The 14,542-nt window shown below is 39.9% G+C and overlaps 1 protein-coding gene across 4 annotated transcripts in view; it reads right to left on the reverse strand.

Annotated features, from left to right (window-relative positions):
- The window catches only part of Rmdn2 (regulator of microtubule dynamics 2), a 46,235-nt gene that overhangs the window by 22,813 nt on the left and 8,880 nt on the right, over nucleotides 1-14,542 (reverse strand). Inside the window, exons 1-2 of one of the 4 annotated variants that reach the window (XM_051165812.1) lie at nucleotides 10,990-11,122; nucleotides 9,464-10,372 (exon numbers count right to left, since the gene is read on the reverse strand). The exons of 2 other annotated variants lie outside the window; for them this stretch is intronic. In XM_051165812.1, the coding sequence (XP_051021769.1) occupies nucleotides 9,464-10,372; nucleotides 10,990-11,018 (938 nt within the window). In that variant the 5' untranslated portion in view covers nucleotides 11,019-11,122. Of the gene's footprint in view, nucleotides 1-9,463; nucleotides 10,373-10,989; nucleotides 11,123-14,542 lie in introns of those variants that run through there. One more of the 4 variants, XM_051165737.1, reaches the window with a different exon arrangement.

Raw genomic sequence — 14,542 nt, forward strand, 5'->3', positions numbered from 1 at the left:
TCCAAGTAGAATAAACCAAAAGAGGCCTCCCAAGGCACCTTACACTTGAGCTGCTGAAAGACAAACCCAGGGCATCATGAAGGTGGCAAAAGTAAGTCAGCCTATGTCAAGGATCATCATTTTTAGCATATTCTCAGCAGAAGCCTGGTTGACCAGATGGCACTGGGATGGTGCATTTTAATACCATGAGAAAGAAAGGAATAACAAGAGAATTTTACAACCAGACAAAATAGTCCTTCAAAAATAAAGGAGAAATTACATACTTATAGAAAGAAAAGGCCAAGTTTACTATCTACCCAACAAGAAATGCTAAAAGGAGCTCTTTTTTAGACTAGCCTTTCCCAATATTCTGAAGCCAAATAAAAATGTAAATTTCTCAGGCTGGGGATACAGCTTAGTTGATACGGTGCTTGCCTACCTCTCATGGAGCCCTGGATTCAATTCCCTGTCCTGTGTAAACTGGACATGGCAACATATCCCTGTAACGCTGAGGGTTGGAAACGGAAGGATCCTAGCTGACGTATTCAAGGTCATACCTAACAGTCTAGGCTACAGAAGACCGTGTCTCCAACAACAACAACAACAACAACAGCAACAACAACAACAACAGCATTCAAAAATGTTAAGTTAGCCAGTAAAGGCAAATGCATGGATAAATCCTACACCAAGTAGTACCATAATTCTCTTCTGAAACTATTACTTTTTATTTAGGAATTAAAAAGCAAAGTATAAGATAATGAATATATTCATGATTATATGATACAGATGTAAATTGTGACAACATAAAACAGGGAGCTAAAAAAATTTTTGTATGTAATTGAAATTTAGACCAGCTGAAAAGCACTGTTTCAACTTTTAAAAAAAAATTGGAAACCACCCAGAGAACCGATTAAAAGGAAATAAGAACATATCATAAAACATACAATTTTTAGTAGAAAGAAATAATTGATTGAAGAAATGAGGGGCAAAAAAAAAATTCCTATAACACACAGAGAAAGTATTAAAATAGCACCAATAAGTTCTTTCTTATTAGTAGTTATTGTATCAATCACTGGCAGGACACACTCCGGCCTGACATGACTTGATGAGATGGAGTGGATAGGAAGGGTCAAAGATGGAAAAAGGCACTCCATGCAAATGGTGACTAAAATAGATTTTTAAAAGTAGCTGTACCAATAACACACACTATAGACTTAAAGTAAAAAATCTGTGACAAAAAGCAAAGAACACTGGGACAGGGCTCCTCAACTCTGCATTTTGATTGATGGCAGTTTTCTGTGATGGTCTTCATCTATTTATTACAAGATGTCTCCTTGATGAGGGGTGAGGCCTATCCTTATCTGCGGGTATATGGACAAGTACTTAGAATGTAGTTAGGGACTATGCTGGCGTAGTAAAGTGATGGTCATGGCTTCTCCTCCAAGATCCATGACTTCACCAGTCCTGGGTATTTGGGATGTTTCCCAGTATCAGGCATGCTTTCCCTCTTGTTGAATTAGTCTAATTAAGCCTAATTAGAGAGTTGTTGGTTACCATCAAGGTATGAGTGCCACTACTGCCCATCTACGAAACAACTCTTGCATGTAAGGCTCAGGGAACACTGGAGAAGAGTGAGTGGAAAGAATGTAAGAGAAAGAGGACCAGGGAGTTTGCTACACTCATAACATCTCACCAACATGACTGTCTAAACACGAGCAAGTCAAGGACAGCAACCATGGACATGCCAAAGTAGATGGGCAAAAGACCACAAGGCCTCAACCCTACACAAAAAATGCAGGCAACTAAGGAATGCTAAGGCCAAATAGTCTTACCCAGGAATTATTTAATACCAAATGGTCAGTCCTGTAAACATATGTGCAAGTAACATCATATAAACTGAGCAATTATATTTAGGAATATTTTATAAATATAATAATATAGACAGATACATAAACAAATATGCATATAACAGCAGTTAATGAAAAAGGAGGCCATGAATTTGAAGAATGAGGAGGAATATGTAAGAGGGGATGGGGAGGGAAGGGGAAATGAGGTACTTACATTATAATCTCAATAAGAAGTAACATTAACAGAAATTTATGTACCAGATGTTAGAGTCTCTGAATATATGAAATAATATGAAGCAAAATATGATAGATTGAAGGGGCAGGTAACAGAATAGTAGGAAAAAAGACTTCAGCACCATACGTTTCCTTCTTGTAGCACTAGGCATTGAGCCCAGTGTCTCACACATGCCATGTAAATGCTCCAGCATCACGCTGCATCCACAGCCTTCATGCCCTCCCTTCAGCGATGAGTGAAACAATAGCACGTAGGGCAGAAAATTGACTGGAAAATGATGTCAACGCTAGACAATGGGCCCATCAAGGCCGGTATACAAGAGCAGAATACACATTTTTCTCCAGATGAAGAACATTCTTCAGGACAGATCGTATGTTAATCCACAAAAGAAGTCTTAACGAATTTAAAAATATTTGAAATGCATAAACTGCCTTTTCTGCCTCTTGGGAGTCATGCAAGTGCACCATCACAACTGGAACAGACTCTCTTCTCTGATCACAACATGAGGAAATTAGAAACCAACAGAAAGAAGACTGGGGAGATCCGAGTATACGTGGAAATAAAATGATATGCTCTCTGTATATGAGTGGACGTGTGGGTGGGGCAGTGTGTGAAGGTGCAAGTGTGCATGCACATGTACGCGAAGTCCAAAAGACAGATTTGGATGTCATTACTCAGAACTGTCCGCCTTGCAATTTTTTCTTATTAATTCTATTTATTACATGTGTATACGCGTGGTCCCCTACACCACAGCATTGTGTGGAAGGCAGAGGAAAGCTCTTTGGCATTAGTTCTTTCCTCTCACATTTATATAGTTTCTGGGTTGTGGAGCTTGTGTGGCAGCACTTTTTACCCACTGTGTCATCTCACTTGTTTTCTGGAGTGTCGCACTGGGACTGAGGGCCTCACTGGTTGGGCTAGGTGAAGGGCTAGTGAGCTCCCAGGGATCTGCCTGCCTCTGCTTTGCCAGGGCTGGGACTACAAGTGTGGGCTAGCCACAAGCAGTTTTCCATACCTGTCCTGGGTCCTCAGGCTTGTGCGGCAGCACTTTGCCTACTGAGCTATCTCCTCAGGGCACAGTTAAACCGACAGCAAGCCAAAAATGAAACCATAAGGACGACGGCAACACCATGTCTTGAATGCTAACGAACACATACCCAATCCTGTGGGTGCAGTGTGGTAAAAGGAAAATTCGTAGCTACACATTCTTACATTAATCAGGAAGTTCCCAAAAGAACAATCTACATCTATACACTGGGAAATTAGACAGAGAGCAAACCCAACTCACAAAACAAAACAAAACAAAAAACCAATAGGGATTAGGATGGAAATAGACAATTGATAGAAAAATGATAGAAGAAAAACATCAACAGAATAAAGTTTATGTTCTTTAGAAAGATCAGCAAAATTTTAAGTCTGACTGACTGGCTGACAAGAGAAGGGAGACTGAACCAAAGTGGAAGAGGAGATAGGAGTAGGATTCTAAGAGGAATTGATGTGAATACATTAATTAACCTAGATAAAATGGGTGAATCTCTCAAAACACACAAGTGCTAGACTGAATCAGGAAGATACTGGAAGTCTTAACATTTAAGACGAGCAAGGAGACTGCCTCAGTAATCAAAAGCTTCCAACACGTTTACAGTCTAGGACAGATGGCTTCCTTGAATGCTACCAAATGGCTTGCATTGCCTGAGATGGGGTCTCATTGTGTAGCCCTGGCTGACTCGGAGCTCACTATACAGACCAGGCTTGTCTTAAACTCACTGAGATCCACTTGCCTCTACCTCCCGAGTTCTGGGATTAAGAGCAAGTGACACCTGGCCCGGCTCTACTGTACAATTAAATCAGAATTAATAGCATTCTTGAACCCTCCCACAGACTCAGCAACTGAAGTGAGAAAAATATTCAGATGTGTTCTACAAGATCGGTATTACCCTGATAGGAACAACAGACAAACAAGCTACCAGAAAATAAAACTACAGACCAACATATCTAATGAATAGTTAGGAAAAAATACTCAAGTACCAGCAAACAGGATTTAACAACACATTATGAAAGACTATACCACATGATATAGCCCATGACATATTAAGATTTATTCTTAGATGTAAGGATAACTTAATACATGAAAATAAACCAGCTTAATATACTATAGAAACAAAATGTGAAGAAAAAAAATACAAGATCATTTCCACTGATGCAAAAAAAAAAAAAGCACTTGGCAAAATTTAGTATATTTTATGATAAAAATGGAAGAAAATTGCTTCACTGTGCTAAAGGCTCCATATGAAAAGCACCAGGCTAACATGCCCAGTGGTGGGAAATGGAGAGCCTTCCCTTCAGACCTGGTGTGGAATGAAAGGGCCTGCTTTCACTAGTATAGTTCAACACATCGCTCAAAGCTCTACTCAGGGCAATTAGGATGAAGAAATAAAAGGTATTCATATGGAAATGGAAGAAGAAAAGTTATCTTCTTTTCACAGCTAGTATGATTTATATGTAAGGAAAGAACAAAATCAGAGTATTATACACACACACACACACACACACACACACACACACACACACACACACCCGCACACATGCATGCATGCACACATGTACTCTGTAATGAACACATGCAGCAAAGCTGAAGGCACAACAAGCAAATCTCCTATGCATTGGTAATGAGCTATATAAAAGGCAAACAGTAAAAAATGACTTCATATCCAACACCATATCAAGGAATAAAATAAAGATTAATATCAGGATTTAAGAATTTGCGTCTTGAGAGTTTTGACCTACTCTGCTTCTGGCCTGGTTCGCTCCTCCTAAGGTAGCCTGGTGGTCCCCAGCTCCCGGGAAGTCATCACACTGATGTTGAACTTAGTGTGGAAACCTGATTGACACAGAGCACTCTAACTCCAAACTCTTAGACTCAAGTGATCCTCCGGCCTCAGCCTCCCAAGTAGCTGGAACTACAGGCATGGACCACTTTGCCTGGTGATTTATATCCTTGTAACCCATTGTTTAAAGAGTGTATAGAGGATAGGAAAGACATTCACCGTATGTTTACAGATTTATTATCAAGATGCCAATACTACTCCAAAATGCCCTACAGGTTCAATGTGATCCTTCTCAAAATATCAATAATAATCTTGTAAGATATAGAAATCTACCTTGAAATTCACTTGAAATCTTCAGGAACATCTGATAGTCATAACCCTCTTGAAGACCTCACATTCCTCAATTTCAAATTTATCGCAAGAGTCTAGAATTAAAGCTGGGAGACGTGAGCATAAAGGCAGACCCATACACCACCAAAACAGAACACAGAGCCCACACATATGTATATAACCAAATGATTTTGGCAAGAGAGCAAAGACCGTTTTATTTTTAATCCTTTTAATAAGGCCACTTGATTATAATGAACTCAAAAACAAAGCCATCACAGAGCGAGGTTAAAGCACACAGTCAAGCCTTGCCTTGGTTCAACTCTACGTATCTCAGTGAACATCGGTATAGTCGAACAGCAGTTCTGAAGCCATAGAGCTTTGCTTATTGTTTTGCAGTTTACAGCCAATCATATTTATATTCACTTATCCACCACAAGAAGAAAAAAAAATACTATGACAGAATTGAAACTGCAAAACAATTATTTTTCTATCCTCTTGAGTGATTAACTTCTCTTCTTCGTTTGTATTGTTCTTCCTCCTTGGCTAATTTATTCTATTTTAAAGAGTGCTCAGCGTCACTAGTCCTCAAGGAAATGCAAATTAAAGTTACTCTGAGACACCATCCCACTCAAGTCACAATGGCTATCATCAAGAAATCAGAATGACGTTTGGAGGAGATGTGGGGAAAGAGGATATTTAGTTCACTGCTGGTGGGAAGGCAAATTCATACAGCCATTATGGAAATCAGTGTGAAGGTTCCTTAAATTAAAGTTACAACTACTGTATAACCCAGTTATTCTACTCACAGGCATATACCGAGGAAAAAAAAAAAAAAAAAAAAGCAGTATCTTTAACAAATGGTACTGGAAAACTATTTCTACATGCAAAAGAATCAAATTGGATGGCATCATGCCCTTTTATGATAGAGAGATGACCAGCTTGATATATAATCACAAGGCCCAAAGTTGTGATGTCAGTACCCATATAACAAACTAGGTTTCATGCACACAGAAATAAATAAGTAAACATGTCTTCAAAAGTTAAATCCTTAGATCCTTAATCAGCAACATAGTCAAAAATTAACTCCAAACACAGCAAAGACCTAAATGCAAAACTAAACTATTTAATCCTTAGCAGAAAATATAAGACAATAGCCACATGTCAGTGAATTAATAATTTCTTGGTTATGATACCCAATGGAGAGGCAATGAAAGAAAAAAATTAAAGCAGATTAATAGGTCAGGAGTATACCAAAATATAAAGCTTCTGTGTATCAAAGAACACAATCAGCAAAGTAAAATTCAGCCTAGACATATGGAGGAAATATTTTCAAATCATATCTATGATAAGAGGTTAATATCCCTAATACATAAGGAACTACTAAAAAAAGCAACAACAACAAAATGGAAATTTTGATTAAAAAAAAAAGAGCAAGGGATTTTAATAGGTTTTCTCTAAAGAAAATAAAATATCACTTCACACCCATTAGAACAAAACAGATAGATGTTGACAAATTAAGGAAACAAAGAAACCTTGTGGCTTCCTGGCATGAATGTAAAATTAGTGCAGATATTACAGAAAACGTTAGATGGTTCCTTAAATATTTAAAAATCAGATTACATTATGATCTAGAAATTTGTTCTAGACTCAGAAACAATTTAAAGTAAGGCCTTGTCACATGTCCTGGTCTGAAACTGAGCTGGAAGCTTCCTGCGCCCTGGCTAGGCCTCAATTGCTACAAAGTTCTATGCAGATTCTGAGAGAGAATCACCATTAATAATTTTACTCAGCTATGAAGTCTTCAGTAAAGTAATAACTACTGGCCAGGCCAGATATACCCACTAGTGCAATAATGGCAAGCTTGAGAAGAGAGTAACCAACCTTCTTTCTGACTGGATTTGAAGGCCGCTCCACAGGGGAAAATCATATCTAATACTACAAAGTCAGCCAAAAGCCTATGGCTGGGAAGGACACAGTCCCTAGTGAGGAGGCTAGTATTGTTGTTTTTTTCTAACTGGACAAAACATGGGTGTCAAACTGCCCTCTAAATAACTATGTTTATGCTAATAGATTAGTGGTACTGTCAGCTTTGGTCAGAAAAAGCTTTTTTTTTTTTTCCAGTGGCCACCAGTAACTTCAGAGACCTACAACTGTTGAAGTGATAAGAATAAGTGACTGTTGACTACTAACCAATAAATGGGGCATCTATATTAACCCCTGCCAAGCTCAGGGAATACCACAAAAGGGGTGGGAAGAATGCAAGAGTTGGAAGAAGGGTTGTATGGTGTGGAATGCTATCAGGCTGGAATTTACAGAAGCTATATCAGGGTAGGTCTGTCAGCATCCAGGCACAGAGTAGGGAGAAGTTCTTGAGGCCCCTTCCATCTCTGAGAATTTATACATTGTTAAAGGTTGATGGGGAAACTTTTATCTTCAGTGGGATAACTACTGGTAAGGTGTCCAGGATCCTGTAAACAAACCTCCCTCATTTTCCTATAGTAATCATAATGAAACTGATTAGGTTGTTAGGGAAAAAAAAAAAAAAGACATGAAACAGAAGTGGGGAACTAGGTGAGAAAAAGGGATCAAAGAGAATAAGAGGGAAACAAGAGGGTAAGAGTGAATAGGACTGAAATACATTGTGTACATGTATGAAAACGTCACAATGAAACCCATTATTATGCATATTGATATATGCTAATACGACATTAAAAAGTGTCATCTCAAAGAGGCATTCACACCCATGTTCATAGTAGACTTATTCACAATAGTTCAACACTGAAGAAACTCAAATTATCTCTTGTCAGATGAATATCTAGGTGAGATATGATTCACGCATATTATCCAGCCTTATAAAATAAGAAATATTTTTCATATATGCTACACAAGCCTTTGACAACATAATGTAAATTAAATGAGACAGTTGGAAAAGACAAACTAAAATTCTACTTAAATGATCCATTTCATTGGTCAGAATCGTAGTAGGCAGGGAAAGGGAGGGGAAAATAATTAGCTGTTCCTCAATAGGGTATGAGGAGCTGCAGGGATGAATGCTAGTCCTACAACAATGTGGGCGCGATCAGTGCTTCCAAACTGCGCTCCTCAAAATGGCTACAATGATACGCTTCCTGTTCTTTGCTAGTAGTAAATGTAAAATTAAAAAGATTTTAATATGTTAAGATGAACAGAAACCCTTGCATATAAAAATAACAGTTCAGCCTAATGACGGGGATTGAGGTTTCAGTTTAATATGATAAGAGACTGAAAATAATGCAAGTACCCTTTTACGAACAAAGTCTGATTATATTAAAACAAGTGTTTTTTTAGTTGCTTACAGTATCTCTCTACTTATTGCTTGTTTTTGAGAATACTTTTTGCCTTCTGGAAAAAAATTTTAAAAATGCCTTAAGAATATAGTTTTGAAAGGCCAATACATATGCTTTTTTTTAAATCTGATTTCGTGGTTCCTTAAGTTCTCATATTTGTGTATATATAAATATGTAATTAAGTTATTAATCAAAAATTCTGGTTTATGGACTGGTGAGGTGGCTCAGCAGAGGAAGGTGCTTGCCACCAAGTCTGATGATGTGAGTCTGACATCTGGGACCTATATGGTAGAGAGAATTGTCTCCTAAGAGTTGTCATCTGGCCTCCGCACACACACTATGGGATGCATAATACACCCACCAAATAAGTATATATAACTTAAAAATCTGGGTTTTAAATAATCTATATTTCCATATACCACTGTTTATGGTGTTAATGAAAACTCTGTCAGTGTGATGTGAATGAAAGTGTATGAAGCAGTCACCATAATTTTACAGATTACGTAGGATTATCATCTCTTGTGAATAGGATGGAAGGAGGCTCAGTACTCTTAAGGGTGTATTACACTCAGGTAACTTACACAGAAAAACTAGGTGCCATTTTTCAGACCACAATATTTTACCATAGTCACTTAGAAATTTAGAACTAGCCAATCTGTGCACTCTACTCTGACAAATGCCTGAAACATGAAATTATCTTTGGCTTCCACATTCTAATAATGTCTACAAACTTTCAGAACTATGTTGTTACATTTAAACTGCAATATAGAAGAACTCTTTCCCCAACTGCGGTAGAACTATGTGAGAACTGATTTCCAAGAGAAGTGAGCACTAGTTTCTGTCGACTTCTGAGAGTGACTGCTGGGACATTTCCCGATTTGAGCCACCCTTCTTAGAGAAAAGGAAAATCCCAGTGACCTTATTTCATTCAATTCAACAGGCGAAGGAATAGCTTCATCGAAAGGCGAGGCAGGGAAACTCTCTTCCTCAAAGGGGCCTGAGGTAACTTCAACAGTTAAGCTACTGATATTTTTATAAGGTGAAGGAAATCTGGTGTGGAGGAGGCTGGCCGAAGTTATATTCCGAGACAGAAGCTCAACATCAGCTGGCGAGGGGTCTCTGCTCCGACTCTGAGACCCGTGATGAAGGGCGTCGTCCGAATCCTTACTTAGGTGGCCATTTCCACTGTTATCGGCAACAGACACTTGATTGGAAGAAGAAATAACAGTTGAAAGTGAAAAGAGAGATGTTGTTAGGCTTGGCGGGTAGGATGCTCTCTCAACAGTCCAATGGCTGGAAGAAACGGCTTTTGTTTCCAATTTTGGAAAGTATTTACGGCCATGTTTAGTATCAGAGAAGCTGATACGTTTTTGAGCATGAATATTTGTTGACCTTTTAGATAAGCCTTGAAGTTTGTTTGAGCGAGACAGGTTCAGACTACTTTGAGGAGTATCGTAGACAATGTTATTCCTGTAACAGGAAACTACACTTAGCTTGCTGGGCGAAAAACATTGTGCTCTAACGGCACTAAAGAGATTTGAAGATCTTGTGGCGTTTAAGGTTAAGTCTTCCTGAGAATCAAAGTTAACTCTACTTTGCTGTCGCTTTTTCCTTCGAAATCTCGTCAGTAAGCTGTGTCTTCCTTTAGAGAGATATAAGCGGCCAGATACACTTGATGAGGAAGATAATTTTCTATTTGTCTTGTATGCTATATAATCCAGAGCTCCTTCTAGTTGTAAAATATTAGAGGCTCCATGGTGCATGGCCTGTGGAGGAACTTGGTCTTCGGGACAATTTGGTTGGAAGCTCTGGTCCTCTTTCCAGCAGCTGGAGTGAAAAATGGGCCAAATGGAGAAGAAAAAGCAAAGGGGAGCTCAGTAGAGACATATCAAACTTCCTAAATAATAGTATTTACCATACCAATGGGAACCAACAGCTAACTAGAGAGGGGTATGACTAAGTTTAATGGCTACACAGATGTGCCCCAAAGCATGCACAGATAGGTAGATTGTCTCTCTACAGGAGCCTGCAAACTCTGTTAAAGCTTAGGGGGTGGGCAAGGGAGAGAATCAGGGAAGCAGAGAAAGAAAAATAAAGGGAACCATAAAATGACATCAGGCATAAGAGAGAACACACACACACACACACACACACACACCCCACAGTATCTTTTTGAGACTATTAAACTACCATTTGAAGAAAATTAACTGAAGTAAACCTATATTCCTTGACTAATTTACATTTTAATATATCTGTCATGGATGAAGCAAAAAAATCTCTCTTGGGTGGGAGGATGCGTCCACTAAACACAGAGATCTGCAGTTGCTATGGGGAACTAAAGGCAGCACCACGCTGCGTTTCTGAACACTTTCAACATTCTTCAGCGTGCAAACACGAAACACATGAAGTGCTGTGCTTTGTTCTACTTTGTCTTTAAGGCATACCTTAAGCATTTTCCCATACTGAATTTCATCCAAAGTAAGTCTTTCCCTTCTAGGCCATCATTCGTAAGACGTAAAATGCCCCGTGTAGGTGGAACAGGTCAGAAGACTGAATGCTTAAGCTGCACGTGGAACTACCATGGCAATAAGAGAATGTGGTGACAGAGGCTCTAGAACCTGGTGACACTGGCTTAGGATAACACTGTTCTATGGCTCACCTGTCTGAAGAGCTGAAGTTTCTATGGCTACAGGATGTATAGTTTGATTTCATTATGTTCAAGGAATCAGCTGACAAATTAAGAGCTAAAAACCACAGTCGACTGAAGGCAATAACGCACATGATTTCTATACAGTTCTTTCCCTGGACAGCTGCTCAACAGCAACCTCATACATTCTTGGTCTCTCAGTCCTTCCTTCCTCCATTTGAATCTTTATTGTTCAATGCATTTATGTCCAGTGAAGTGCTAAGGTCACTCTTAAAGAATGTATACTGAAGATAAATGAAATAGGGAGGAGATACTTAGAAAGCACCTGTTTTTGTGAAAGAAAAAAGTGTTTGAGTCATAGCCATACCTTTTATTGGCTGTAGGTGCTTTCAAACCCAGGGGTAGATATTAGTATTGGTAGATGAGACAGAAGACCCTGTATGTCTTCAATTCCTAAGTCTCTGCAGAAAGAAAGTTCCTGACCTGTTTTAGTACATTTGATACATTGAATCTTTTCTTTCTTTGCCTTGACTCCTGGTGCTGGGGGTCCAATCCAGGTCCTTGCAATTGCTAGGCAGGTGCCTCACAAACACTCAGGTGAGTGCCCAGGCCCACCCCTTCTAACCAACAGAACATGGAGAACTTACAGAACTCACCGTGGATTAGACGGGGTGTGCAAAGCACTGTCCTCTATCAGCTCAATTACTACGTAAAGCAACATGACATACAGTATTAAACACATTTTAGTTAAAAATCACTTTATTTGTAATTACTGCATGTTTGTCTGGAGGTGGGGTTGGGCATGTATGGTATCACGGCATGAAGGTGGAGGTCAGTGGACATCTCTTCCGTGTCAGATCTCTCCTTCCATCTTGGTTTCCAGGGATAGAGCACAGGCTGTCAGGCTTGTGTGGCAAAGGCCATGCCCTCTGAGCCATCTCACTGGCCTCAGCTACACTTGATTAAAAGAATTCAGGTCTGGGAAATTGACGTCTCACACACACAGTTGAAGGTGAGCCAGGGTGAATCCTTGTGTGGGAGTGATGAGAGCAGAAGGTCTCCTTCCTGCTCTTGGAACCTCACTTTTCCTTGGCTTCTCAGCCCTCTGCTGCTTTGTTCTGGGCTGGGGTTCTTTTGTTTTGCTCTCCCCCATCAACACACACTTGCAGCACCAGTCAGTACTCAGTGTCACCTCTGCCCACTCCAGTCGCACCGGTTCCAGAAGACTAGAGATACTGTTCTCGCCTCTCTTCTCACACTCCACACTTGCTTTCACAAAGCACCCATCCCTACAGAACCCGGGCTTTGCAAGGCCACTCGTGGGATGGTCTCTGCTCTGCAGTGGTCTCCTCTCACAGCTGCAGGCAAGCAAGTGCTTGAATGGGCAGCAGCGGCTTTGGCCTCTCATCACACCCTTGCCAGGGGGGGTCAAGCACAGTATGCTAAGCACTTGAAAACTTTTGTGTGGTCCTTCATCTTCAGGGCTCTGGCCAAAACGCAGAGAGCATTCCTCTTCAACAGCCTGCTTCATCGTAAAGGAAAGCGGCCGGGTTTACAGGACTGCTTTGTTCTGAGTTGTGCCTCCAGGGTTCAGACAGTGCCTGGCACAGGGTAGACACAGCCAGCGAGTAAGGGGGACTTTAGCGCTCTTCTTAGTTTCTCTCTCTGGCCACTTTCCCCTCTCTTTCTCTTTTCTCTCCCCTCCCCCATCACAGAAGAGAAGATCTGTTTGCAAACATATGAGAATATGCTCAATGTCATGAACGTTCAGGGAAACACAAATTGGTGAAGTATTAGTTAACATTTCATCTTCATAAATGTGTTTAAAATGTAAAGTTCGATGCTATAAATATTAATAGGGGACATCAGAATGGCTAAGATCAAAAACTCAAATGACACCACATGTTGGCGAGGATGTGGAGAGAGAGGAACACTCCTTCATTGCTGGTGGGAATGCAAACTAGCACAACCACTTTGGAAAGCTATCTGGCGCTTTCTCAGAATAATGGGAATAGGGCTTCCTCAAGACCCAACTATCCCACTCCTTGGAATATACCCAGAAAATGCCCTACCACACAACAGGGACATATGTTCAACCATGTTCATAGCTGTTTTATACATAATAGCCAGAACATGGAAACAGCCTAAGTGTCCCTCAGTAGAAGAATGGACTAAGAAACTGTGGTATATTTACATGATAGAATACTACTCAGCTATTAAAAACAAGGAATTCCCGAAATTTGTGGACAAATGGATTGATCTAGAAATTATCATAATGAGTGAGTTCACCCAGAAGCAAAAAGAGACAAACGGTATATACTCACTTATATCAAAACACTAGTCCAAGGGATACGTACCATGAAAAACTTTACTTACCAAGAAAGTGGGTCAGAGGAGAGGACATCCTATTGAGACTTTAGGCGAGAGTAGCATGGAAGAATGGGGAAACAGTAGGACCCACAGGGTCCTGGAAACCTACAAGAAGAACTTTATGACAGGCAGATCTGGGTCCTGGGGTCCTCCTCAAACTAAGGCACCAGCCAAGGAGAATATAGGCATTAAGCTTCGAACCCCTACCAAGACCTAGCCGACGATCATGATATTCTCCACCGTTGAGTGGAGAGTGAGATCTGACTCTCACACGAACTCTGGTGCCCCTTTTCTGACCATGTCCCCTGGATGGGAAGACCTGGCGGCACTCAGAGGAAGGATAGCAAGTTACCAAGAAGAGACTCGATATTCTAAGAGCATATATAGGGGGAGGAGGTCTCCCTGAATCACAGACATAGGGGAGGGGAGAAGGGGGGAAGTGGGAGGGAGGGAAGAATGGGAGGAAACAGGGGAAGGGCTAACAATCGAGATGTAATATGAATAAATTAATAAAAAATGTAAAAAAAATATTAATAGGGAACACTAAGGATTCTTATATGGTCATGGTTTGAGAACTGAGTATATTTTAAAGACCTATTAATATTCATATAACAAATAATATAGTCTCTAAGTCAGCAGCTCGAACACATGCTTTAAAAACCTTCTTCCATGTATCTAAGGAGTTATAAGGAAGCATTTTTTACAGGAGAAAACAAATGATGACCTAAATATTGACAATATGGAACACCAATATACCATGGAATGCAATACCACATTAAAAAAACATACATTTATACATATCAACATGGAAAAGCCTCAAAACAGAAAAAAATAAAGCATAAACAGCTACAAAAACCATTGTGTCAAATGTCATTTTTGTAAATTTTTGGAACAAAACACCACTTATACCTTGTATATAGGAACACAAAAAATGTCGAGGCAACCCTGAAACTGTCAAAACTTGCACGCAGATTAAGGTA

This window comes from Acomys russatus, chromosome 1 (genome assembly GCF_903995435.1).
Source record: "Acomys russatus chromosome 1, mAcoRus1.1, whole genome shotgun sequence".
Taxonomy (NCBI): domain Eukaryota; kingdom Metazoa; phylum Chordata; class Mammalia; order Rodentia; family Muridae; genus Acomys; species Acomys russatus.